The sequence below is a fragment of the Hirundo rustica genome, chromosome 1, assembly GCF_015227805.2.
Source record: "Hirundo rustica isolate bHirRus1 chromosome 1, bHirRus1.pri.v3, whole genome shotgun sequence".
NCBI lineage: Eukaryota > Metazoa > Chordata > Aves > Passeriformes > Hirundinidae > Hirundo > Hirundo rustica.
In genome coordinates this window covers 62,147,093-62,173,772 of record NC_053450.1, presented here as the reverse complement: position 1 = coordinate 62,173,772, position 26,680 = coordinate 62,147,093, and the positions used below count along the sequence as shown (strand labels likewise).

The 26,680-nt window shown below is 38.5% G+C and overlaps 1 protein-coding gene across 5 annotated transcripts; it reads right to left on the bottom strand.

The window, feature by feature from the left end:
* Positions 1–37: 37 nt before the first annotated feature.
* On the bottom strand, positions 38–26,525 carry LOC120748723 (uncharacterized). Of its 5 annotated transcripts, XM_040055432.2 has the most exons (15): positions 26,221–26,525; positions 25,167–25,235; positions 20,178–20,211; positions 13,747–13,797; positions 12,270–12,347; positions 9,320–9,456; positions 8,655–8,774; positions 8,094–8,124; positions 6,975–6,996; positions 6,412–6,436; positions 5,515–5,553; positions 4,292–4,393; positions 3,111–3,216; positions 1,819–2,712; positions 38–1,053 (listed from the first exon to the last, which is right to left on the bottom strand). In XM_040055432.2, the coding sequence occupies exons 1-15, from the start codon at positions 26,290–26,292 to the stop codon at positions 998–1,000; spliced, it is 1,836 nt and encodes a 611-aa protein (XP_039911366.1). In that variant the 5' UTR covers positions 26,293–26,525; the 3' UTR covers positions 38–997. The 5 variants fall into 5 exon arrangements, with proteins under 5 accessions (XP_039911366.1, XP_039911375.1, XP_039911392.1 ...); XM_040055441.2 differs by lacking the exon at positions 13,747–13,797 and having other exon boundaries at positions 26,221–26,498; XM_040055458.2 differs by lacking the exon at positions 20,178–20,211 and having other exon boundaries at positions 26,221–26,283.
* Between the last annotated feature and the right edge of the window lie 155 nt (positions 26,526–26,680).

Here is a 26,680-nt window from a genome sequence, read left to right as displayed (position 1 = left end):
CAATGCAGCAGTGAAAAGGAAAACAGACACTCAGGAGTAAACTGTCTCACTTTACTTCTTTTCTTCAGCTCCATGTAAGCTTGTTTTAATTACATAAAGCAGATATCTAAAGCCAAGCATTCATGAGCATGTGGCTCTGATACACATTATGAACTGGTAAGTATTACTCAGTTGGTACAACATTTTGTTTATTTATTTTTTTCCGGTTATTTTTTCTGATTGCCTCATGGGTTCTACTATTTCTTAATATGCTTTTGCCAGTAGAAAGAATCAAGAATTTTTATTTTAGCATGGGTCCATTCACCAAATGAGTTTTTAAAGACAATTTATAATTATTTCATTTTGAATAACATGATTTAAAAACCTGCATACATTTCACACAATTTCTTCCTCTGCAAAAAAACAAAACTAATGTGCCCCATTACATACCAGTCCTCTAGTACAGATTACATTTTCCCCATATAGCATCACATTAAGACAGAATACCTTTGCTGTGACATTCTCCTTTCTCTGTATATAAAGAAATGTAGTGTATCAATTTCTGAATATATGCTAATTATAAAGCCTCAAATTAATGAAACTGGCCTTTTTTGAAGAAAAGTAAACCTGTATTTTCAATGAATATTCCTCCTAAGTAGGTAACATAAAAGTAAACCTTCCTTTCTCTTCTGAATTGAGAAGGGTATTAAAAGGATTATTAGCTTTTTGCTGACAGAGTAATTTTAACATATTTTCAAAAAATAACCAAAGATTTCTTTTCTGTAATATACTAAGATATAACAAATACATTACAAAAAGCGTAAACAAAATAGTATGTTCACCCATTATGTGCAAGTTCATGTTCCAGCTATATTTCACATTGAAAACTTAAACCCTTACCTCTCTTTACCTTTCCCAAGCCAGTCCAACAGAGTTAAATGCAGTCTCTTTCCTGAAAGCCAAGTGATAGAGATTCTCAAATCTCTTCATCTCTGTCCAGTTCAGCTGTTGTTGCTCCTTAATTTTTCTCTCTAGTTTCTATTAGCACATTGACGAATGTCTGAGTATTTATTTCTGGAAAGGGGAGATAAAGACATTTAGAGTTACTTCCATCTCATAATATCTCCATGATACACCATAGAGAATTCAAAAATTAAGGTTTTACTATTAAGTAGCCACCTAATTAACTAATTCTAGTACAGAAGCAGAGTTTGCGTTTGTTCAAACTCAAGCCCAATGACAGCTATGCAGTAACAGATGCCCACTTCTCTTTAAATCCCTCTTATAATCTATTGCCAAAGGAGAAACTCTCATTATGAATAGTATATCACTATTCTCAACATTAATGACTATTTCTACAGTAACTCGAAAAAAGAAATTGACGGGTAATGAACCAGCTCTTTGATAGTATTTCTCTTGTTATCTCAATTCAAATGAATCAAAACCCATTATCTATTATAATGCCATCCAGGTTTGGTTCTGCATGCATTTCAATATTTTTTTTTATTTATGCCAATACATTCCCCTCCCATCACTACAAACCTACCAGTACAACTCACAATACAAACTGCTAGTGAGAAAAATGATCTAGGACAAACCTTTCAAATCAGGAAATTTTTGCACTATCACAATCTCCTCCCACTCACTGCTCCATCTAGTTGACAAGAGGCACAGTGTCCTCAGCGAGGCAACAATGGCTTTCTTCAGCTGATACACATGTGAGCAAAATGAGCTGGACTCCCCTGAACAGCTCTCTGCAACCCGCTATCTCCTGCTTATGTTAAAGCAACCATGCTGATGTAACTCAATTCAAATGATACAAACTAATCACAATCTTACTTTGAAGTCCTGGATAATAGGGAGCCAACTGTTTGAGCATACTGGTCATTGTAGGTACATCCTTTCCTAGTAGTCTGTTCACAGCATTGGGAGCAAGACCAACATCAACTCCATCAAACACCTCTTCTGAGCTTCTGAACTGCTGGTGATCTTGGTATAAAGCACTGCCAGAAAATGAGTCCTGATGTGAACTCCAGTCTCTCTGGTAGCCTGATATCTGATACCTGAATCCTCGACACCTAGATTCCTGCTTCCAGCTAGAGTTCTTGTTCCACCTAGAGTTCTCGTTCCACTCATTCCACCTAGTGTCCTGGTGCCACCTGAAGCCACCTCTTCCTGAAACAGCAGAATTTGCAGATGTACCAGTATTCGCAGACTCGTTGGTGTAAGAGGAATAGTTTTGTGAAGCATAGTTTGTAGAGTATCTTCCAGATGAAGGATATGAGGCAGAAGAATTGGGATAGGGTAATTCTTGGTCAATTATATGCCTTGCTTGTGTACACTCTTGTTGATTCTTCCATTTTGTATTTTCCCAACCAAATGAGAGTCTGTTATCAAGGAGCTCACTTCCTTGCACATCACTGGATATATATTCTGCTGAGTACTCCTGCACTAGGCTGGTCTGGTATGAAGAGGCCCCAGCAGCCGAATTCCTGCAGAACACGGAGTTTCTGAGCTGTCTCAGCCCTTCACTGATACCACTGACAGGATTGTAAGGGTCAACAGCAGTAGAGTCCCTGAGTGGAGGCATCATTGCAAAGTCATTAGATCTCAGATGACAGGAGGATGATCCACCATCTGCCTGGTAACTGTGTGAATGAGCAGGAGCAAAGGAAGCATCTTCAGAATACTCTTCATACTGAGACAAAACACCTTGATTCCAGTCAGAACTTCCTGAATAAAGGGCACTAAAAGTTAGCAAAATATTAAAATACCAACTGCAATCACAACTACTTTGAGATTTACTTTGAGATTTTATGATGTGTCCTTCTGTTCTCCCACTTCCTGCCTTTATGTCTTACCTGATTTTGGCATCTTTTCACCCAAATCAGGAAGGGTTACTGCTTGAATTTCTATAACCTTAACTGCTCTAACAGTGTTCAGTGAGACAGGAATGTTTTCAGACAGTTAAGTCATTAAAGCTTCAGAAAATGATATCCTGAACTGCCTCAGAGGGCAAAGACACACAGTACACCAGCTAAGAAGCATTATGGCTGGCCATAAAAGTAAATTTTCACAATCTGTGCAGTCTCCAGAGTAAACAAACTGGTAGAACAAAATATCTAAATTACCTTTGTACTCTCCATCTGGCCCATAGTGTTCTGGGACGCTTTTGCTTTCTGGAAATTCATCTTGAGGCACTGACACCAGTGGGCCTAAACTGTCGGTGTAATTATCCTAGTTAAAGCAAAAGGTCAGAATGACTGGTTGGCAGTGCAAGAATTTAAGACCTTTACAAATTCTGAAAGACAATGAATTTCCCGTAGAAAGCTAGCAAAGTACAATTTTAGGTGATAGCAAAGTCTATACGAGGGGTGTGTTGTTAGCACATTATACCACCATTTTCCAAAGTGTTACTTGGAAGAGGTATGTGTCTGGAGAACAGAAGGAGGTGTCTGGTGAAAACAATGTCTTTTCTTTCAAAATTATTGCCTCATCTCTCTTATCATCACCTGGCTAAAATATAAAACTGGTGCATATGCAAATCCTGCCTCCATCTGGGGAATGCAGAACAGAAGGCCCAGCTGAGAGATCAGGTTACAAGAAACAGTTATCTGCTGTTGGTGGCAGCATTTGCAGAGAGACAGTTACTGTAGCTCACCTGACATGGAATATACAATTGAGAAAACAGTCTGAAACAGTTTTCAGAAAAAAACCCACATCTTGAATTTTGTAAACCAGTAGGTGCCAGACTGATGAATCATTTTTTCAGATTCTGGTCCTTCTTCAGGGTCCTTTTTATTTTCTTTGAAAAGAAGCTATGAAGGTTTGTAAGGACCAACAGATAGTCAAGGACATCTTGCCTACCTTAGTCTTAACAGATTAAAACTCACCTAAGAGCAGAGCTACAAGTTATGAGAAAGACAGACCTACCCGGTGGCCCACCAAAGAAGAAACTGGTATATTTGGGTGGCACTTAAAGCCTCACTGATCTTACAACAAAAGCTATCAAGAAAGGGACCGCCACAAAAAGGATGACAATCTGTAATCGAGAAGCAGAATGGTGCCCAGAACAGAACACACACAAAAAAGCCAAAACAGATATATGATCATAGAATACTAAGAGAAATGTACTATGCAATTAATATCTTTGTTATTTAGAAATTGTAAGAGAAGAAAACTGAAGTACATTTAACTGGGCGTTTCAACCCATGCCTGAACTGTTACAGGTTGGCAGGGTGTTAACACAGTGATTTTAACTACTCCTTTCCTCCCAATGGTAAACAACTCCAGACAAGATTAAGTTACTTACTGCTGCTTTCTTTTCACAGAAGGCCTTCAAAGCCTCCACGAGTTCCTGTGTAATGTGAACAACAAGTGTTGCTTCTGAGTCTGAGGTGATGTGAAAAGTTTCCTGTCGAAAAACATGGTTATAATTGGTCATTAGGATGCCAAAGAGTCATATACACAAACAAGATCAAAGTTATACTTTGATTTTGGTATAACCATATTTATACTATTGGTTAATATATGGCATATATGATAAATGTATACAAAAATATATAAAAATATAAAAAAATAAAATTGGGAACATAATTATGGCCTGATAAAAGGTAAAACATAAACCTGGATTTCTGTGCTACTCCTGTACTGTCAAGTCCATAAACATTTTGTTGCAGACAGAGAAGGGCACAAGTCCTAAATTTATGTTTTCTCTGTAGAAAACTGAATAAAAAATAAGCTTCAGGATGATTACTAAGCAAATAAATTTATAAGTGTTTACATTAAGTTAAAAGACTATAGGCAGCCTTTGGTAAAGAACAGCTGTGATTCCTGTAGATAAAAGTCAATTAACTACCAAGTTTTTTTGTAGTTTACTGATTATCCCGTAGACTTATTTTTTCTTCTCTCTCTTTCTGAAGTCACAAGTAACCACAGCGTAGAAGACATTCTGCTTCTACTTCTAATTGTGTTTGGTGTATAAACACAATTCAAACTCAAATGAAATTTTCCAACTGCCTTAGGTACAGAGCATGACTTTCACAGAGTAAAATACAGTCAGGTATTTTCATAAAGCGAAAAGACAAACCAAGGCTTAACTATGCCACTGTCAACAGTAACAGAACTGAAAAAACTTCCCCAATCACTCCAAGACGAGCAGCTGTGCTCTCTCCAGCAGCCAGACCAGAGTGGCTCCTCTTGCTCACCATTATCAACAATCTCATTAGATAAAGGCAGCCAGCAGCACTTGAGCTGCTACACATCAGTGCTGCTAATTAACACTGCTTGTCAGGGTGGCTCCTCAGCAAAGGGCAGAGTCATCCACAGAACACACCAAGAGCTCACATTTAATCCAGTCAATTGCCCTAAGCTAAGCTGCAGCTGCACTAACTTTTCAGGGCAGAGTCCACTAAAATAGAAATTAATGCTGAGGTCAAATGAGTTTGATCAGTAATCAGAGGCTCCTTCACAATCTTCACTGCGCCGTACTGGTGAAACCCCACAACTCTCATCACAATTATTTGACATACATACCAAGAACTCCAGAGCTTTCTGTTTCCGAACAGGATCGTTCTGTGGGATTGTACAATAGAGAAAAAAAAAATTAAAAGACTGAATTTTACAGCAGTTGTTGCATTATCTTGTACAGAACACGACATTTTAATCTTTTATTGAACAACAAAAGTCAACACAAAGAAAATATGTAATTTCAGGTTAGAGCCATAAACACGTAACCTTAGATCCTCAGTATCAGTTTGGCAGCAGCTACACAAACACAACTACATCACTTCCAATACCAGGAAGAACACATTTCAGAACTAAGCCACACACCTACAGGAGCTATTTTTCCCAGCCTTTCCTCACTCAGGAGCAAGACTGTGTTTAAAAAAAGTCAAGTGCTCAGCTGCATTTGGCATAGTACCTAACCAGTCTGAGGCCTACACAACCAACTCTGCCACTAAGATAAAAACAAGGCACTTCTCAGAGTTTGTCTCCCATCATGACAGGACTTCAATGATCATTTTGAATTTCACCTCTGAGTTAGAAAAAAGGAATGTAAATCTTTAGATATATCTTAAGATTTAAACCAAACTTTCAGTATAGCAAAGTCTTGATCTGATGAGGGACAAAACAGGGAAGGGGAGACTGCAGCACAGGCCTGAAGACACTGGCTCTCAGACTCTTGGTGTATCTGAGCAGGATTTATGAGAACTAAGGTGACTGTACTGTATTCTCGTCCCCTCTGCTGTGACGAACACAAAACTCTGACTCATTAGGGCAATTGCTTCTGCAACAATATTAATGAAATAGTAAATGAAGCCAAAGAGTAAGCATTTTCCAGAAAAATGAAAAACAAGCATACAGAAACTGCTACAACATGAGACACTTGGGGTACATGAACACTTGTGTGGAGTTACTGCCTCTACATACCTCATGCTTATAATCGTCTTCCAATCTTAAAAGAAAGAAATTACAGTATTAAGATGCATTCTAAATATTACTAGAACATTAGGTTTACTCATAGTATCTAGAACCAAAATATTTCCGTTTCAGATTTACATCACTTACCAATACTGGATATCTTTCTCTAAGAAGTAAGAGTGTTTTAAATGTGCTGTAAAGGTCCTCATTCTGACTGACTCTCTGAGAGACCAATAGTACAGAAGAATTTCTTAACAAATCAGCTAAAGGAGATGACTAAAATAATGCTAAGTTGGGTTTTTTCTTCCTATATAAACAGCTTTTTATAAAAATTACTCCACAGTGATATCCCACACAGAATGGAAGCAGCTTGAAATTTCAATTGCTTTTTCAGTTGCAGTATTTCAAAAGCCATAGCTACTATTTCCTCACAGACAAAAAGGAACAATTTACAGAAGAGGAGTAAGTACAGTGGAAAGACAATATAAAATATTTTCCCACATGTCATGATTGCTACAGAAAAATAGATTAAAAAATCTCTTTTGATTCTTCTGTGCAGGTAGTATTCTCACCTTGCCTTCTCCTTCAATGGGGCTAGAAAATGAAAAAGAATTATTAGCAACATCACAAGGCTTGCACTGCATTACTTCAACAGAAGCATTACACAAACAGAACAGTTACTGGCTGTGAAGTGGCTGTGGTTTCTGTAAAGGGCAGGATTCAGCAGCAGATGGCACACATATCTTAGAAACCAGCAGGCATCCTTGATGAAAAGTCTGTGGAAGACTTGTGCCCTAAAGGCTTTGCAGGTTTCCCTACAGCATCTGTGTTCAGGCAGCTGAATCCCACACAAGAAGGCTGTATGGAATACACTGAAGTAGGCCTGTCCCCTCCATGAAAAAAAGTTATAAGGTCTGCATGTGGGTTTTTTTCTGAGTAGATACCAGTGAACCTAAAAGCTGTACATAAAATAGCTAAGTTTCCAACAAGAAGTTATGGGGGTTGGATTGTCGGATCATCTCTATCAGTGTACACAGCAGGATTCACACTGACAAATTCTGTTGATCTATGCAACCTTCACCCACTTCAACCAAACCCAGCTTTCCTTCTCCCCACTCTCCTTCTGATACTAACACTAGGGTCAAAAGGTAGCAAGGAGGTATTCCTCCAGATTGGCATCATTAAGGATCTACAGCACACCTACAGCACCAAAAGATGTAACTCAGCCATAGTGTATGAGGGAAGATGCTGGGTTTGTGGTTGTGGGTTTGGTTTCTATTGCTTTTTCCAATTTGCTAAAGAACAGCAATTTCCACTTTCAGCGGTGATTCAACATGTAAGCTTTTTGAAAAAAATGAGGTGGAGGAAACTTTATCAGCTTATTCAGAGAAAGCCATCAAGTACCATTTTCCATACTCTTTTACTTCCCTTGATGAGCAAATTACTGAAGTTATCATAAATACCTTCAGAACCAAGAAGTTAAAAAATATCAAAGGAAGACTGGAAGTCTGGCAATTTCCTTCTTTCGTCACTTCAAAAAAAACCAAAAAAAAATCTCCGAAAACATTTTGTGGTATTACAAGTTGAATGCTTTACATCAGTCAAACCCTTTGAGTTCAACTAGTTAAGTCAAATTAGGCCAAATATCAATTATATCAAATCTACTATATTCAAGAAATTCATAGACTTACATGAGGTAGCAGGTCTTGCATAGCCTTCAATCTAAAAATAGAAAAAGTTTCATATTAAGACTTTCTGATTGATATTTCCTAACAACAGTCTCTACTGCAACTGCCTTTAGGAAAGGAACAAGTACTTTTATTTATGACAACGTAATTAAATTAAATTTAAGTAAATTAACTAAATGCCTCTCAAAGAGATAAAGAATCCTTTAAATACAAATAAAATTTGAGAGAAAATTTGCTTACATTTGAGTAACTTTAAGTTGCAAAAATTAAAAGTTATTGAAATAATGAATTTCCAAACAACTGAGTTCAGACTGAACAGTCTTGAATTTAAAACATCTAAGACTTTGAAAATATAAAGCTTCAGTTTTTTCTAGATGAACTTCAATACTACTGTTCTCTTCTCCAGATTTTTCAGGGCAACCTAAAGGTAAGCCTTACTACACTTCCTAGAAACACAGAAATTTAACAAGCTTTGCCAGCTGTAGTTCTAAAATTTACTCCATTAAACATAAATGCACTGATAAAAGGCATATTAACAGATACTTTACGTTTACTTCCAATTACCTGATACATTTTTAATCCTTCACTCTTCTCTAGCTCTTCTGCTATCTGTCTGAGAAACGAGATTTTGCATTTTTTTATATCTGTTGGTCTTCTCCTCATTTTATCTGGAAACTCTTTACACTGTAAACAAAGCCAGCTTGAAAAGGTTAATATCAAAATTTATCACAATATTAAAAAATTTTCACATTTCACCTTCTGGAGAAGCTTCCAAAAGACTGATTTGAATATTATGAGCTAATTTCTTCTCTGCAACATATCTAATCGAATTTTAGTTACTAAAGTAGTCTTCCAAACAAAAAAAATGGATACCATGCAAAGCTTGCTACCAAAAGGAAACATCCTCTGTACCAAATCCAGCAAAGCTATGGACATGCTGGGGAATAAAAAAGAATCACATTATTTTTGGAACCCGATCCTGAAAGCAATCTGAACACTTAGGAACAGACTTTGGAGCTGAAACAGACAGGCAGCCCTGGACTGCGCTGCCTCAACAACCCACAGCATCAGAGCTCTTCATGTTGGTCTGACCCGGGGAGAGTCAACTATGTAAGTACTGGCAATTTAACATATGGGGGTTTAAACTTCAAACAATCTAATTATTTAGGAAAAAAATAAAAAGGGAGCATCATAAAGAAATTTGGATCGAAATGCATCAAATTACTCACAATGTATTCTCTTCTGTGTTTATACCCACTAAGATGTTCTATCATAGGTGCCACCTCTGTATTATAGCCACACAGCCTGCACTCGTAACGTGGCTCTCTTCTTCCTTCAAATCTGATTTCAACCACATGTTCTAAACCTGTAAAAGCAAGAGTTTCAAACATCTCTATTTTACCACAGACTACTGAAACAGATGCATTCTTTTCAATGCTGCTCATTAAATTCAAAAATTAATCTATGAAATTATTCCATTTTCAGAATTTGACACCCTTCCAGGATCACTTCAACACTTCTTTGGACTTACTACTCACATCAACTAAATTTACCTCTTTACCAATGTCTTATTCTGAAAGGAAATACACCCTCTGTGGCAGATTTCCATGCCCTTAAAAAATATTTAATGCACCTTTACTCCTGTCTGGGATATTTTTTCAAGAAAGGAGAATGAGAATAGGAAACGCCTTACAAATGTCTACAATTTAAAAAATGCATTTAAAATACTTAGTCAAACATAATTTGGACAGTATCTCAGTAAAAGCAGATGTAGGAAAGACATTAATCACTTCAAAAAACAGAATCTTTCATAATCTGAAAAGAAAACATTCCATAAACTTTTAAGAATTACAAGAATGAAAATGGGATTTTTCTTCATTTTTCCTAGAAATTACTGAGACCATCCCTTAAAACATTCAGAAATCTTCACGTTTGAGGCTTCTTACCTAGCAAGAAAAATCTTATATTCTGAAAAGCTTGAACATAATAAACTTAAAAGCCATTTAAAACAAATAGGAAAGTCCTGCAGCTGTTCCCTGTCATAATTTCCAGTACTCTGTATTCATGATGGGTTAATCCCAGCCAGCAGCCAAGAACCACAAAGCTGCTTGCTCACTCACATCCCACACCCCTCAGCAGGGTGGGGAGAACACAGGAAGAACAAAAGCAACAAAACTCATGGACTTAACAATAGTTTAATAAGCTAAGGAAAGAAGGGTAAAAAATACCCAAAACTAACCAATATGCAAAACCCCATCGCTTATTTCCCCACAGGCAGACCAATACCAACCCACAGTCTCTGAACAGCCACCTTGGAAGTTAAACCCTGCTTCCCACCACCCCACCCCCTGCCCTTTTTTTAATTTTTTTTCTTTCCTTTCTTTACCTCACACTGTGATTACTGAGCATAACATTACATGGTACAGAATATCCTTTATGCCAGTTTGGGTCAACTGCCCTGATGTGCCACCTCCCAGTCTACTGCCCACCCCCAGCTTAATCAAGGGGTGAGGACCCAGAGTAACAAAACAGTCTCGATGCAGGTGCACTGCTCAGCAACAAGAAAAAAACACTGGGGTGTCATCAAAACTGCTTCATTCATAAATTCAAAGCATACAGGCTGTTATGAAGAAATTCATCTCAGATCTGCTACAGTATCATCCTGCTAAATCTTAACTCTAAAAATAAACTATCACCAAATAAACTGAAAGTCTTCTTGCAACCAGTGTTTTCTATTACAACTGCTTAGAGGAAAGTATTAATATTAAAAAACCTAGCAATTTAGGAAATTTTCTACTTAGGCCTTCATCAGAGAACCTATTTCTCTAGGCCACCATGACACACTTGAAACATTAATGCCACTGACAAGCAGCCTTGTTCTTTCCTAAGGGTTGCCTAACCTAACAGAAATAAAGCATTAAAATTAATCTCACTGCTTCTAGTTTAGCCAAGGACAGTGAGGGAAAATAGCTCACAAAGTAGAAACCCCTGTATATCCCACCAAACAGAAAGCCACAAAGAACCTCGACGGATGACAAGTCACCAGTGGCATGAAGTCCAGTTGGAGCCCAGAAGGCAGCGGTGTACCCCAGGGGTCAGTACGGGGTCCAGTCCTGCTCAAAACCTTCGTTAATGATCTGGATGGTGATGGAGAGCATAACCTCAGCAAGGCTGATAACACATAACTGGGAGGGATGCCCAATACACCAGAGGGTTGTGCTGCCACCCAGAGGGACCCAGAGTGACTGGAGCTGGGCTGACAGCAGGCTCAGGCAGATCAACAAGGGGAAGGGCCAAGTCCTGCATCCAGAGAAGAACAAGCCCAGGCACCAGGGCATGCTGGGGGCTGGCTAGCCAGGAAGAATATTGGCAGGAAAAGACCTAGTGGACACCAGGCTGAAGATGAGCCAGCAAAGGCTGATGTTTTCCTGGGCTAAACAAGAAGTGCTGACAGCAGGCTCCACTCAGCACCAGTAGGGCCATTCCTGGAGTACTGTGTCAAGTTCTGGATTGCCAAGTACAAGAGACATGGGCATATGAAGGACCATGAAAATGACAATGGTACTAGAGCATCTCTCCTATGAGAAAATGCTAAGAAAGCTGGAACTGTTCAGCCTGAAGAGGAGAAGGCTCAGAGGGGATCTCATCACTGTGTATAAATAAATAAATATTTGAGGTGAGGGTGCAAAGAGGGAGCTGTTTTCAGGGGTGCCCAGTGCCAGGACAAGAGGCAATGGCACAACTGAAGCAGGAGATACTGCCTGAACATCAGGAAACACACTCTGACTGCGAGGGTGACTGAGCACTGGAACAGATTTTCCTGAGAGATTGTAGTTTTTTTACCTCAGAGATACTTAAAAGTCACCTGGACATGGTCCCAGCCCCTCTGGGGCTTGAGCAGGGGTTAAGATCAGCCTAGGCCCCTTCCAACTTCAACAATTCCATGATCTGGAAAAAGCTTCTTTACTTAGATGGTTCCTTCAGGAACAAATTAAGAGCTAAGGAGGCCTTTATAATACCCAACATAATAAACTAAAATTTAAATGGTATGGGACAAGTAAGTTATTAAATACATTTATAGAAAATTAAACAGTAACTAAAATCCCACCTTTCATTTCAAAAGAAAGCCATTTGGTAACAAATTCAAAGGCATACAATTTATAAAACAAAAAACCATACCAATCAGAGGTTCTTCTCTTTTAGGATCATTCATAAAATCCTTCAGACTGGTTATGTTCCCTCTGAATGGTTTCTTCACTGAAGTAAAAAAATACACACATAAAGAGACATTACACATTACATAGTTTACACGTAATGTCTACATTTCTAATGTAGTTTCTAATGGGAGACTTTAATGGTGACAAAATTCATTTGCACTCTGAAATGCATAAGGAAAACAGGCAAGACATCAGTCCCCCACAGAAAAAGTACAACATTTTGTCTTTCATAACAATTTTATACACAAGGATTTAATGTCTTCAAGAAAAGAACTAAATAAGCAAAACCAGACTTCTAACACAATTCAGTTTACTAAGGAAAGATACCAAGTTCACATTCATGGCATGCCCCAGACTGTGGCAGTTCTCATGAAAAAAAGAAAAGCCTCCTCCTCCTCCCCTTAAAACCCTAATACTCATACAGCATTATGGGACTGCTTGTCCCATATGGGAGTCTGAAGTTCAAGAATTTTACTGCCTTAAGGCTGACAAAGAACACAATCTGAATCACTAATACAGCTAGTAACTCTTGAGCTCTGGGCAGCCCAAAGGCTGCCCAGATACAGTCAGTATATTCCTGAGTCCAAACTAGCAGTGTTTCCATCAGGGCTCTATCTCGCTCCTCACTGAGTTTTAATAGTCTGGTTTTTGCTCTGCCTAAAACACCTCTAAAGCATTCCTCCTCAGCTTAGAATACCAGCAGAGTTCAGCTAAATATACCTGAAAAACAACCTCAAAGAGGCATTAAGTGTACTCAAATGTTGGACTTTATAAAAGACTGTGATGAAGTGTTAAAAGACGTATTTCTAATCAGCAAAAAAAGTCCAGACAGAGTTTTATCAACTCTTAAATGTATGCATCTGTGCGCCCGTGCAGCAGCTCAGTGTAAACTGGTTATTCCCAAGCTGACAGACAACGGCACGTGATCTTTCAGACTTAATATGGAAAGATGCAAGCAGAAAAAAGTTCAAGGTCTCATTGAGGTAATAGCCATTTTCTTCTTGTTTCCTAACATACAACTACTCTTGTCATATCATCACCTTAATAGCAAACAACCCATGCTGTTCTTGGTTTATATGCTTTTGGTCTGTCATGCTTTCACTGTACACTGAGCATGCTGCAATTTTATTAATTGAAAACTACACGAACTAAAAAAATACTAGCTAGAGTCACTACAATATTGTTGGATAATCATGCAGACAAACTATGTCTCAAGTTTGAATGTCTTTCTGTAAAAATACTTGTAATTTCATATTCTCTTAAGACCTTTTTTTACATGAATTAACCAGTGCACAAAAGAACCGCAATGGTTCAAATGTCTGGCAGCTCGCATTGCTTCTCTCTAGACCATAATCAAAACACCTACTTTATTCACCACTGAAATAAAACTATTGATTTCAAAGTTGCATCAGAAAAAGACATAATTTATATTCAGCTACCTCGTTTGAACACTCGATACTTCAGCGGAATTTGGATTAGAGCTGAAGAACCTAGGATAAGAGTTTGACAGTCAGATTACTTCTCATTTGCTTTTATTAAATACTTAGCAGATCACTGAAATATGTTACAAAATTGAACAGTTATCTTCATTTTGCCATTTAATACAGGATCAATATTCCATCTTGATAGTTTTCTTTTTTAAATTCACCGTTCTAAGTATCCCATTCCACTACCCTTCCCCACCAACACAAAATGTCAAACACACAAATGTCAGAAACCCAGAATACTCAATTCTTACTTCATTTTTAAGTGTTTTTCATATTGGATACCTATTTTAAGTATCACACACAACAATCAATCTGTGTTACAGGTACCAAACAAAAGCTTCTGGTCTAAACATTCAGAGCCTAAACAGTCCCAGACACAATCAGTATAGTCATTAAACTACATCATCTTTTACACAGGGGTCTGTATCTATTCCTAATCACTCAAGAGCTTCAAAGTGAAGGTTAAGGTGTGCACTTACACTCCTGCTGGATTTCTCCCTTGCCCTTCTCTCCCTCAAATCCATAGACACACACAAACCACTGTGCTTTAATGATGCTGTCAAGATTTTATAAGTCACAGCATTCAAGATTAAAATAAGGTGATACACTAATACTTATTTGATTAAAAAAATAAAAGTTAAATTATTAATTATTTGCACACATAATTCCTAACTTTGAAGTAAAAAAGCTTTTTACAGTCATGGCAAACACAACATGTTGCATATATTTTTTTTTCTTCTTTCTGCAAAAAAGTTAAGAGCTAGGTATCAAAGCTGTAAATCAAATCAAGTTTACAAACATTTTGCAAAGAACTCTACAATAATAACATAAGGAAGGGGTATGGGAAAGCATATCTCTTTGGATTCCTTAAAATAAATTATGCTTTTTCAGTTAAAAGCTTCAAAGTATTTGGTAGCAAGAAGATTCTGCAAGTACAACAATTACCTAATGTCAGAATTGTTCAATCAGTGTCTGAAGCTCATGTAAATATTCTGGGTCCAGCATGTGCAGACAATATGGTCAAATGCTATATGATACAGGTATATGTGAAAAAGTGCTTTATTTAGTTTACTTCAAGGAAGTAAACTAAATAAATGATACAGGTATATGTGAAAAAGTGCTTTATTTAGTTTACTTCAAGGAACAAATTGAATTTACAGAGAATTGCACCAGAGGCAGTTCACAGCACATTCTATCTTAACATGGTTAGAGTTTACAAATATGGTCAAACTAAAAATCAAGTTCTATCTGTTGCTATCATGAAAGATAGCAGACTGGAGGACTGAATTATTTTTTTGTTAAAAAAAGAAAAAAAAAAAACCACTGCACCAAACACAACACTTTAAGGAAAGACCACTGCTGCCCAAAAAAGTTTTGATCTTGAAGACTCTCCCATTCAGCGACAGCAGGTTTCCAGGCTAACATTTAATTCACACTTACTAGCCACATGGCTTTGTAATGTTACAAGTAATATGTTTTTTAAGCATTTTAAGACCAAACCAAGACAGTATTTTCTCTAAAGCATACCGGCCTGACCAACGAGCTGAAAATCTCCTGGTTTGCCAGGCTCAAAGGGAAACAAAGCAGCCTCCTGGTGTTCAGTAAGCAGCAGAATCCCCCAAAGAGCAAATTCCCGGGCCCACAACAAAGCATCCCCAACCAGGTTACTGATGCTTAGATATTAGGATAAATTCCACTTCAAACAGAGGAGCAACTGTAGACCAATTAAAGACAGGTAAAAGACTCTATGCCTGCAAAAGTGTTCAAGGATTCAGCAAGCAAATGATGATCCAGCACTGGCTGTAGTCCTGCTTCAGTCAGGAAGTTAGGAAATCACCTAATCAGTCTCAGGAACTTCCACCTAATTATCTTATTTAGTAAGAACTATTTTCCAAATACTAGCTACGTACATGAACAAACAAACCCAAAGGAACTCCCCCAAAACCTTTTCCTTTCAATATTCAGATACAGACTGCTGAACATATACAAGGTGGAGAACAAAGAAACATCGGTATATGTGTTGGTATATGCACGCACATTGCTAATGACTGCCAGAAATGCAACAGCCATGTTCCAAAACAAAGGGGCAGCTTCAGACACTGTCAATTCAGCTACTCAGCAGCAACAAGGATACCTCGAGCTCAGCACCAGAGATTCCCTTTTGAGTATAAAAGGGAAGTGCCCAAAGACGCCAGATTCCACCACGTAGAGGAACTCCCCAGGAGAAACGTCGTAAGGGCGCTGAAATAGTGTTCCATCTTATACTTCTATTATTATGGCTTCTGAAACATTTTCTCTTCTAGCCTGTAAATCAGAATAGAACTTCCAGGCTTTTCCTTTGAAGACTTAGCAGTAGTTATAAACCCAAAAACTGCATTCTTATCCATGTTTAACTCTTGAGCATGGAACGACATGTTAAAATATGTAAATTTCTTAAAATATTAAGCTGAAATGCTGATTAGGATACCGGTGAACACAATGCAGAATCCACAACATTTGTGCCTTCACTGGAGGAAGAACTTCTCATCGGTGCTGTTTAATAACTGCAGCTTGGTTTTGGACTGGATTGCTCTCCTTGATTCCGTGTTTTACAGAACAACCACAGTGAAGCTTTCTCTACTCATGGTGCTATTGACAGGTTTTAAGTTGAAGGATATAGATGCATATTAGTAGACCCAGCAGGTAAGAGCATCCCTTATTACACTTTTCATTTTTATTGCTCTAAGAGCAGGACAAGCTACCTCTGCATCGTACTGTAATGCAAGAAAAATTCCACAGGCTGTACAAAAAAATTTTCTTTAATCCATGCCTCTGTGCCACATTCATTTCACCAATTAAGCTAGGCAGCCCACAAAAGGCTTTAACAGGGCTCTGTACTATGACCTTGCCTGGGCTAACAGTAGTAAACCACTGCATTTTGCTACTGCCCAGTAAATGTTTGCCTCTGCGTATAGTGGCATGTATACTGCCATCATTTAGTGCCTCTCACTCAAAGCAAAAAGCTTTCAAAACTTTTCTATTTTGGCCAAAACACACCAAGAAAAAAAAAGTAATGTTCATTCTCCTCCACTACTTATCCCTGAATATATGGGCAACTGCCTTAAAAAAGAGCTGGAAGAAATATTCCATCTGTCCAATTATATCACTGCAAAAAGGAATCACATGACTGAAATTTATGTACTCAGCTGTGCTTTGACTTAACACTTAGTAAAGTCTCAGAACTTCAGCATCTTCCATTATGTTGCTCACCCCCGAATTGCTGAAGAGGGAAAAAAAAAAAAAAAAAAAGAAAAACGCAACCCAAGATACCCAATTCTGTCATTAGCACAAAAATAGCTTCTGGATAGTTTTGCCATATGGAAAGTCACACGGTAATGTGATGAAGAAAGATGCTTTTCTTACAGGAAGTGGAACTCCTCCAAAAACAGATGCATTTCCTCACTTAATTGCCTTCCAAGCCAACACGATTTTACAGTCACACAGGTTATACACACTCACCATTTCTGGATTATCAAGTAACTTTTGATGGGTTCAGAAAGGATATATATGGCATATCCCATTTGGAAACACTCTGAATCCAAATACTTTGTCTTTTTAAATTTTGGTTTACAAGGGAGGTGTTCTCCCTACTGACAAAAGAACTTTTTAAAATTCTGCAGCAAGGAAGAAAATGCAGAAGTACATGGTGTAAAACATCCTAAATACATCAAGCCTCATCCTCTGAAGTACTTGCTGCTTTTTAGACAGTGTACATTTCAGATACTTGTCAGGTATTGTTCCGAATCATTTCCAAGAAAACTCATCCTTCACTTTCACAACGTTTTTTCCCTGGTTCTTTGAACTTCAGCTCTGTGAACATGCTGTCACATTTCAATCTCACTGGAACATGTGACAGCATGAACATTAGAACAAGACTGCAGATACAGCAACAATAACAAAAGCATCTCATTAATCTATATACCGAAATAAAATTAAGATTCATACTTTACATAGTGCACCTAATTTAAGAATAGCCATACTTTCCATGCTGATTCACAAAACTTTACTACTGAATTTAATACGTTTTATTCATGCTTACTTCATAGGTCTACAAACAGTAAAAAAAATCAGCTATTTAAATTAAAAAAGTAAAGGCTAGACAAATTCAAAATTTATTCCTTTGTTTCAGGGACAGAGCACAATGAATTTACTGGATCTGCTGGACTTTGAAGGAGAATTATTTATATAATTGGTAATATGTCCATGGGAAAGTTCAAGAAGTTCTACATACATATTGACTATCTAATTCTGCATTGCACTTCCCAACAGCTCTAAAAAGTTACATAAGAAAAAAGCTTTTCTAATAGTAAAAAAACGCAAAACAGCACAACTGAAACATACAAATAAATTTCCATCAGGTCAAATTTCAGCCTCTTTGGACAAATAAACCCTACCAGTAGCTTCCAAAGTGACCTTCCACAACTCAATCTTCAGTGAAGCAGAATGAAATGGATAGAGTAGAATAAAGGAGACACAATAGTATTAATAATAATTTTCTATTAGAAGTAAGTTTCTGATCACTTCAAAATGATTGCTGAGACAGAGAACTTTCTGGATAAAAGCACATCTTGCAATGCTTCTGATACGTGGTATCCTGTGATGTTGGGACTCCTCCAGAAGTTACAGCTAACTTGCTCACCAAAGTTTCCAGATTCTTCACTTTAATAATCACTTATTTTGACTTCTTGTTCTGCAGGATACATCCCAGTTGAATGATTCCAAGTCATGACATTTCCAAAGATACAGTATTTGTAGCATGCACGCATTCTTAACCCATGATATAATTCTTAATTCTCCATGGAACACTGAGACAGTAGTACATACAAGTACTGCTTTCTAAAGCCATAGGTCTTGCGACAGGCTCCTGGCACTGCACCACTCTTTTCACAGTCTTGCTGCCACAATTTCTGTCCTCTTACTCAACTCACACTTTCTGCTACATGCATCCCATACATTATTTCTCCAAAGTTATTATTATTATTCCTCCAAAACCATATTTTATGATCTCTTCACTTAATGATTATTAGTTTAAACGATCATTTCTGACATGGAATTCAAAGAAATCTGTAGAAAGTGTCTTCCACTAAAAGCCCTTGACCAGAGCCAAACAAACCTGTTCTTGTTGCTGAGGTGTAAATACAATTTTGTAGCGCTTGAATCCATTGGACTTCGAGAAGACTTGGAAGTTTTCACAACTCTTAAAATTCTGTCAGAGAGCTTCATTACCATGTAGCAGTCATGGCTGCTGAGGCAAAATCTCGTAAGAGTTCTCACGCTTGAATGAGATGTCTTGCACTAATTCCCTTATCAGCACAAAATCCTGAGAGCAGCGAATGAAGCCCAGTCTCTGGCCAGTGTCTTCCCAGATCTTTCTCATCTGTTGATTCTTCAGGGTGCAGTAAGCAGTGAGCTCTGCCTGCAGCACTTCCCTCAGTACAGCACTGACACCGTCACTCTTCCCTGTGTAGATGTGTACTTTCAGGCACCTTTGATCAACTTGGTTCAAAGAGGCTGAGAGGCTCAAAAGACACTGGGGAATAGATGATAGAGGTGGGATGTAAGCCTTGTTTCTTGGGAGAACAGGCTAAGAAGATAAAGTAGAAGTGAAAGGCTTGTTTCTTGTATGACTGACTCTATAACCATTTTGGGTTTTAATAATCTCATTGATTTTTATCATTATTCCCACATCTGCTTATGCCTCTGCTTCATCTATGTCATCGTAAGTACCTTTCAACAAGATTTTCTTTTCCACTGTGAGCTAGGTATACACCATATTTTTAACCATTCACCACAACTCTTACTTTCATTGACCTGTGACAGTCTGGATTCACATTCTCAGTTTCTGGGGGAAAAGACACCCCGAGAACTGAATTCACTTTGAATATATCTTTGCTCCTCCAAGCCCACAATAAAGAAAGGCAGCCAAGTAGCTTCAGCACTGGTAGAGCTGCATCTGCAACAGTGCTGTGTTAGCCTGTTGATTTAGCTTCTTAGCATTCTGCCTGAAGCTCAGCAGGGAGTGAATCGAGCTGACAGACAAGTGGGAGACAGTTTAGCCTGGGAAGGTGAGAAACTAAAACACTGACTATACATCCCTCCACTAGACAGATACATAAATATTTATATGTGAAAAGGCATAAGTAAGGTTTCATACTCTAAAACAAACCTTTGCTCAGCAATTCACTAGACAGAAATCTCAGAAGAATGTTCAGCATATTAAGAGAAACACAGTTACAAACATACAAATCGGCAGATGCAAATACCTGACCTGTCAGGAAAGCAACAAAACAGCAAATCCCCAATATCTATCCTAGGAGGCTGGAAGAAAAAAGTATTATACTTACTATAGAGAGTCCTGCGTCTCAGGGCTTTCTCTCGCTTTATTTATGAAGATGCAAGTCATCCCAAAATAAAATAAGAAAAAGAAATTAATGTGCTGCATCATTTGAAGGAAAAACCCAGCATTTCCGGAAAAGCCTTTGCAGATGAAGTGCATTACAGGCCAAAGTTTCCACTGTCAAACAGGAAAAATCAGAGCCTTTATAACTTTCTGCAAAAGCTGGAAGTACTGATAAAGCTGTACTCACAGTTAACACAAGGTTACTTTCAAGAAAGCCATTATTTAATGAAGTTTTAAGAGATGATTATGGCTTGAAACACAACATCTGAAGGATGGCAGGAAAACCTAAAGTTACAGCTCCTAAGTGTAACTACAGAAGGTGTGGTTCCAACAAAAAAAAAAAAAAAAAAAAAAAAAAAAAAAAAAAAAAAAAAAAAAAAAAGAGAGAGAGAGAGAGGAAAAAACCCCACACCCAAAGGAAAAACTAACTAAAAGCAGCTTCCCCACCATTTTGAGTGGATTTGGTTAAACCTTAAGGCTAGCCAAATCTCAGGAGAAATCATTCATATCATGAAGAACAGGAAAAATGTCTTTCACTGGCTGAATCCAGAACAGATGATTGTGTTTTGGCAGAATCTAAGGAAAAGAGGAACTTAAATTTCCATTTCACAGCTAAAGCAATCCTGACTCATTTTGAGAATTTTCTGGTAAGTAAACATAAATTTGCCATTTAAACAGGAATGGAACAATAAGATCCATTCCAATTCTACCACTACAGCAGCTGCCTGTCCAGAGCAGTCCATGGAGTTAAGTGCTGTATTTTCAACACTCAGTGGCATGAGAGAGATGCTGGACATGAGTGCGACAATTCAATAGGAAGCACAACTGATACAACAGTTAATTGTCTGAGAAGCCAAGTAGCTGTATTTTCATGGCAGTTATAAGGTAAGGAAGTTACCTAAGTCCTGGTACTGCCACAGGCAGTGGATGATTTTGTATAAACTCATCAGGATTTCATAAGCTTAGAAATACAGACAGTGTTCCTTGCAGTTCTGCTGTTCCAAGTGCTTCTGTTACTCATTCTCCAGTTTTACAACAAACAGCTGCTAATACCATGTTTTTCAGACAAGTGCAGAAAACATTAGCAACTGTGAGCTGCTGCTCAAAGAGAATTTCTTCCTGATTATTTTCAGGTAATCAATTTTGACTGCAGCTGGATTATTGCTTTTGTTAATATTAGAAATGCAGTTTCACAACTGAAGCTAAAAGGGTCCATTTTCCTTGTGATCCCTGCTACTAGATCAGGAATTAAGATTCTCACACATTAGATAAGAAACTTATTCTCTGTTCTGGTTCAGGGATTGCAACAGCTGTTTTTGAGCTAAGACTGAAAAGTTAGAGTAACTTTTGGCAAAGTATCTAACTTTGAAAAGCCGAAACTCAAAAACTACTGGTTTTAAGGACCCAAACCCTGCGTGCACATCATGATCTGTACAAGCCACTGCATAACTGTCCACACAATTTAAGTTCACAGGTTATCTAACAGAACAGTTTCAAGCGCATAGTTACGCATGACATGAACACAATTTAGTTTTTTCTGAACATATACATTCTTGAAATATATCAGTTAGATATACAAGGACACCATGGAAATCCTATTTATTTTAATTCTTCAAGGTTTTGTTTAATTTCTGTTTGGTTTTCCCCTCAAAAGGAAAGCTTCACTATTGAAGTTTCTCTTGAATCATGAACATATGCTGCAGAACACAACAGCATGCTTTTTGAGACCAAATATAAACAATCCAACAGCAAGGTAATTTTCCCTGTAACTAGTTATGTCAGTATTCCAGGTATCAACACAAATGTCTTTCTGAAATATTTAAACAGCAGAGGTTGACTTTACTACCACAAAAAAAAGACAGGAAAGTTGCCTTCACATCAGGTATTTCAACCACAGTGTCTGATGCACAGCAATCAAGGGTAAGAGGTACAAGAAATGAGAACACTGAAATGGTGAAGACAAAGACTAATACCTCTCTTCACAGATTTGAACATTCCTGTTTCTAATGAGCCTGTGGAGTTTTGAATACAGATTTTTCTTCTTTTGGGACACAGCAGGCATTTCTACCTATCTAACTCCAGGTTTGAAGGGAGGGCAAGGAAACTTCAATCTCTGATAGAACCAGAACAATCTCCATCTGTGTTCCAAATACAGTTCACAAAATAGGCAAAATTCTTCTGCTGATGCCACGCCTGCAAAGGGCCGATCAAAACACATGGGAAAAAGATGTTCCACTCTTGGATTTCCTTTCTAGCAAACTGAGCTATAAAACTAATGCATATTTACAAAAGCACAACAAATTACATCACATACAACCATATTCCAGGTATATACACAGCAGGTGTATTTTATTTGGGGCCACTGTCCCAAAAAACCTAGATTTTTCCTCAGCTGTGGAAAAAACAAAAAGGCCAAACAAACCCATCTTGCATGCATTATATCCCCCGTTACTCTCACTGGCTTGGTTAAATTAAAAGGATTAGCAAACTTATATAAATGTTGTTTTCTAAATATTTTAACATAACGGCTGAAACTAAAATTCAACTGGTTTTCAAAGTACCCAATACAAGCCACCTCCAATTTTCAGAGCCATGAATTATTTTGGCTAGTTCACTTTCTACAACTCCCTATCCGATTAATACCTGTTCTGCAATGAAGCCACAAAACCCCATCATTATACAGAGGTCACACAGCACTGAATGCACAAGACACTCACAGCCTTGTACTATGATCATCCCAGCCACACAATCTTTTGGCCACCAGCACCTCTTTGACAAGGGATTGGCCTTATGAACCAACAGCACTAGAAAAAAAACAGAGATAAAACAAAGGTATGCAGAAACAACCTAGCTAAATATCTTATGTACCTATTCAAAATCCAGAACAACCAAACTACCCAGGTGGAAAAAAAAAAAAAGAAAAGAAGAGGTAAAATAGCCACGTACACTGAACATCCGCTGAAGTATTCCTATTAATCTGTCAGATAGCCAAGCTTTACTACTGTTACTCAAAATAACACATTTTACTTTTAATAGCTATAGGAAACATTGACCAATGAAATGAAAATGATTTCATATATGTAGCATGTGTTTGCATTTGTTTCTTAAAGTTTTCTTAATGACTGACCTTCTGATGAAGGAACGCCTTCTCGTGACAGACAAGCACAGAGTATCTTTAACAACACCATTTTAAAAACTGATGGGCAACTGATAGAAAAAAGGCAATCTGACTGAAGACACAAAAAATGGCTAATAGATTGGTCAGGCTAGTATTGTGGTTTAAGAAAAGAACTACTGCTTTCTTTTCATTCTATTATGTTGTCAGGACATCCTTTGGTATTACTTTGAACAGGAACTCCTCCAGTAAGGAACTAACTAAGAGCTATTCACTATCTACACCTACCCTACATTAAAAAGAAACATAGGCTCAGGATTTTTAGCCATTCCAAACCTAGTGGGACAAAACCCTGAAATCAATCTGAGTTCTTATCATTTTCCATCAAAGCACACAATAGATTTCATAATTTAAAGAAAGAAATTGGAGATAACTGAAAAGAATGATGATGTGAGCTTGGAGAGTTATCCTACAGAAATGCAGCTGTGTGACTGACCACAATTCCTTACAACAGATTTTACATTACCAAAAATCCAGTTTGTAACCTGCCCTACTCTTGCTTGCTATCACCTAAAAGAAACGACACAAGAAACTCTGACAGATTTAGCCCAGCCTGCATCCAAGCATGAAACAGAAGGAAAACTGTATGCAGATTTTCTAAGAAAATAAAAGCTGGGTTTCCCACTTTTTAAGGAAAAACCACCAATAATTACATTGCTAAGAAGGTTAGCTATGGGGGAGGAAAAAAAAAAAAAGGAATTCTTTGGATCCGCAGGAGCATTTGGCAGGACATGACATGAAAAATACAAATGTTCACTTTTTCTCGATCAATGGCGAACAAGAATACACTATCCTGTGAGGAATAAGAAGGGGTTTGAGAGAGTAGAGCCACTGACTCAAGTAAGAATCAGTGCTATTAAAGTGATCTAGCAAACAGCCAACAGAATATTATTAACCTGCCTCAGTAGCAGAAAAGGTGGGGAGATGCCCCTCATTTCCAAAAAAAAAAAAAAAAAAGAAGAGGACACAAACACCACCACTTCAGAAAGGCAGTTTTGCTGTTTAGTCTCTAATGCCCCAGGAAGAATAAAATGTCATTAAGCCTGTCATCAGAACAGGCTCTTCAGTGCCACAACATTACAAGGTGATGGCAGCAAAGGAGTACAGACAACTGAGTTATGTCTCACCTTTACAGACTGAGAACATGGTGGAATTTTAAACAGTCATCAGCCAATCAACAGCCAAAGGTTCAGTCACACAGCATCTGTAAAAGCCTCATCTCTAAATACACTCTCACAGAACGGTGCTTAATTATTTAATGCCTTTGCTTGTTTTGTGCTTAAATTAGGTTGCTGTTATTTAGATGCTTCAAACACAAGTGTCAGGTTTGATAGTTAAGTCAATGTTACCCCTTCAGGAAATCAGAACTGGTGTTACTGTCAAAGTAAAGAGTAAGCTCATTTTATTCAAAGTACAGGTGAGTTATGCAGACCTGGAAGATAGAACAGTACTTTTACCAACTGTATCAGAAAACAGAAAGTTGAATCCTTTCACCACCTGCAGCTCCCATGTAATCCAAATGTTAACTTCACAATTAGCACACTTTTTACCTTTAGGTGTAGCTGATGATTCAGGTTACATGCTGGCACAAAGCAGAATTGTGAGATCACCACCTCATCTTTTTCTTGGACTATTTCAAGCAAGTTACGGTTACAAATCTACCAATAAATTAGATAAGCACTTGAAGCCCTGTGAAATCAAGTACTAAACTTGCAAGAATTACATCTGCATATACATTTAATATGGGAAAGAGTTTACCTTCCTATGCTTTGCACCACGATAGTGAGACTGAAGACTTATAGCACACGTACAGTAAATTTTACAAACCTGAAAGAGAAAAATTGAAAGTGCATCTTCAGTTATGCTACGAATATTCTGCCGCTGGTGAATCATAAATATTAAATACATTCGTTCCTACTGTGTAATCGTGTAATTCTCAAGGTCTTCTTTGGCTCAAACAGTACAGTTTGTGTGACTTTTAGGAGAGCAGCTTACCACAAAAATGTCCAGAAATAGTACACAAACCCGTTCAAACAACACTTAAACACCTGCTTAAATAAATCAGGTGGTAAGAAGTTTTTAAGAGCTTCCCCCTTCTCTGCTACCAGTACTTTCTGAATTCTTAGTTTTCTAAAGTTCTCCAAGCTGGAAAGCCAGCAAGAAGTGCAGTGCAGTGACTAGAAAGGAATAGAGGCAAAATTATGCCCTAGAATAACTGCAGCTCCGTTCATTGTTCATTCGCAGCTACGTTAAAGGCATCAGAAAAACAATGGAGGAAGACACGTGCATTTCATTAAGATCCACAGACACACAGATATCATTGTAATAATTAAGAGAAGACAATACAGACGGACAAATATTTCTTACTATCTTTGGCTTTTAAAAACACCAACGACTAATGCACGTTAATACTGTGTTTCATTTGCATACTGTCAAAGAATCTGAATGAGCCAGAAAACATTCCGTGCTACACAAACACGACAGGACTGACAAATTTAACGCGTTCTGACCCGGAGTCGCAGCTTTTACAGATAAATGAGCTTTTGCGGCCGCCTATCAGAAACACGCAGCAGAGACTGGAAAGGCTGCAATTAAGAACCATTCACCTCACCCGTGACTGCTCAAGAACAACCTGAATTCACCGAATCCTGAGACGAGCTCTTCCAGGGACCGGCCACGTCATTCCCCACATTAGAGCCCCCCTCGCTTCCAGGTCTGGCTCAGTTCCCCACGGCCGGGACCGCGCTCCCCAATCCCCGCACACCTTCCAGCGCCTGCCCGGACTGGAAACCCACCAAAGACACCCACTCACTTCGCAGTAAAAACGTGTCTCAGGCTGCGCCTCGCCATCTTCTGCCTTAGCTTCCTCAGGCACGGCGCTCATCCTGCACGGCCGGGGGGGGGAATATAAAAACAAAAAGAAAAATAGAACCAACTCTTGTTCACACGGCGATTTACAGCGACCGGGTGGGAGCGGTGAGCACGCCTCAGGCAGACGAGCCGGGCTATGATTTTGCTATTTAAGCGCTATTGTTTTATTCCGTGGATCAATCCACATCTTCCTCCGCCGGGCCAGCCACCGAGCATCCGGGAACCTCGCCCCCCACAGCGCCCGTCACTTCCGTCACCGCCGCAGCCACGCCCCCAGGCCTCCGGCCATTGCTGGGCAGCCCCTCGCCAAGACCAATGGGAAGCCAGCGTCTCGCCGCGCGCCCGGCACAGGCCACGCCCCCGGCCACCTCGCTCCCCGTGCCCGGCCTGGCTCCAGCTGG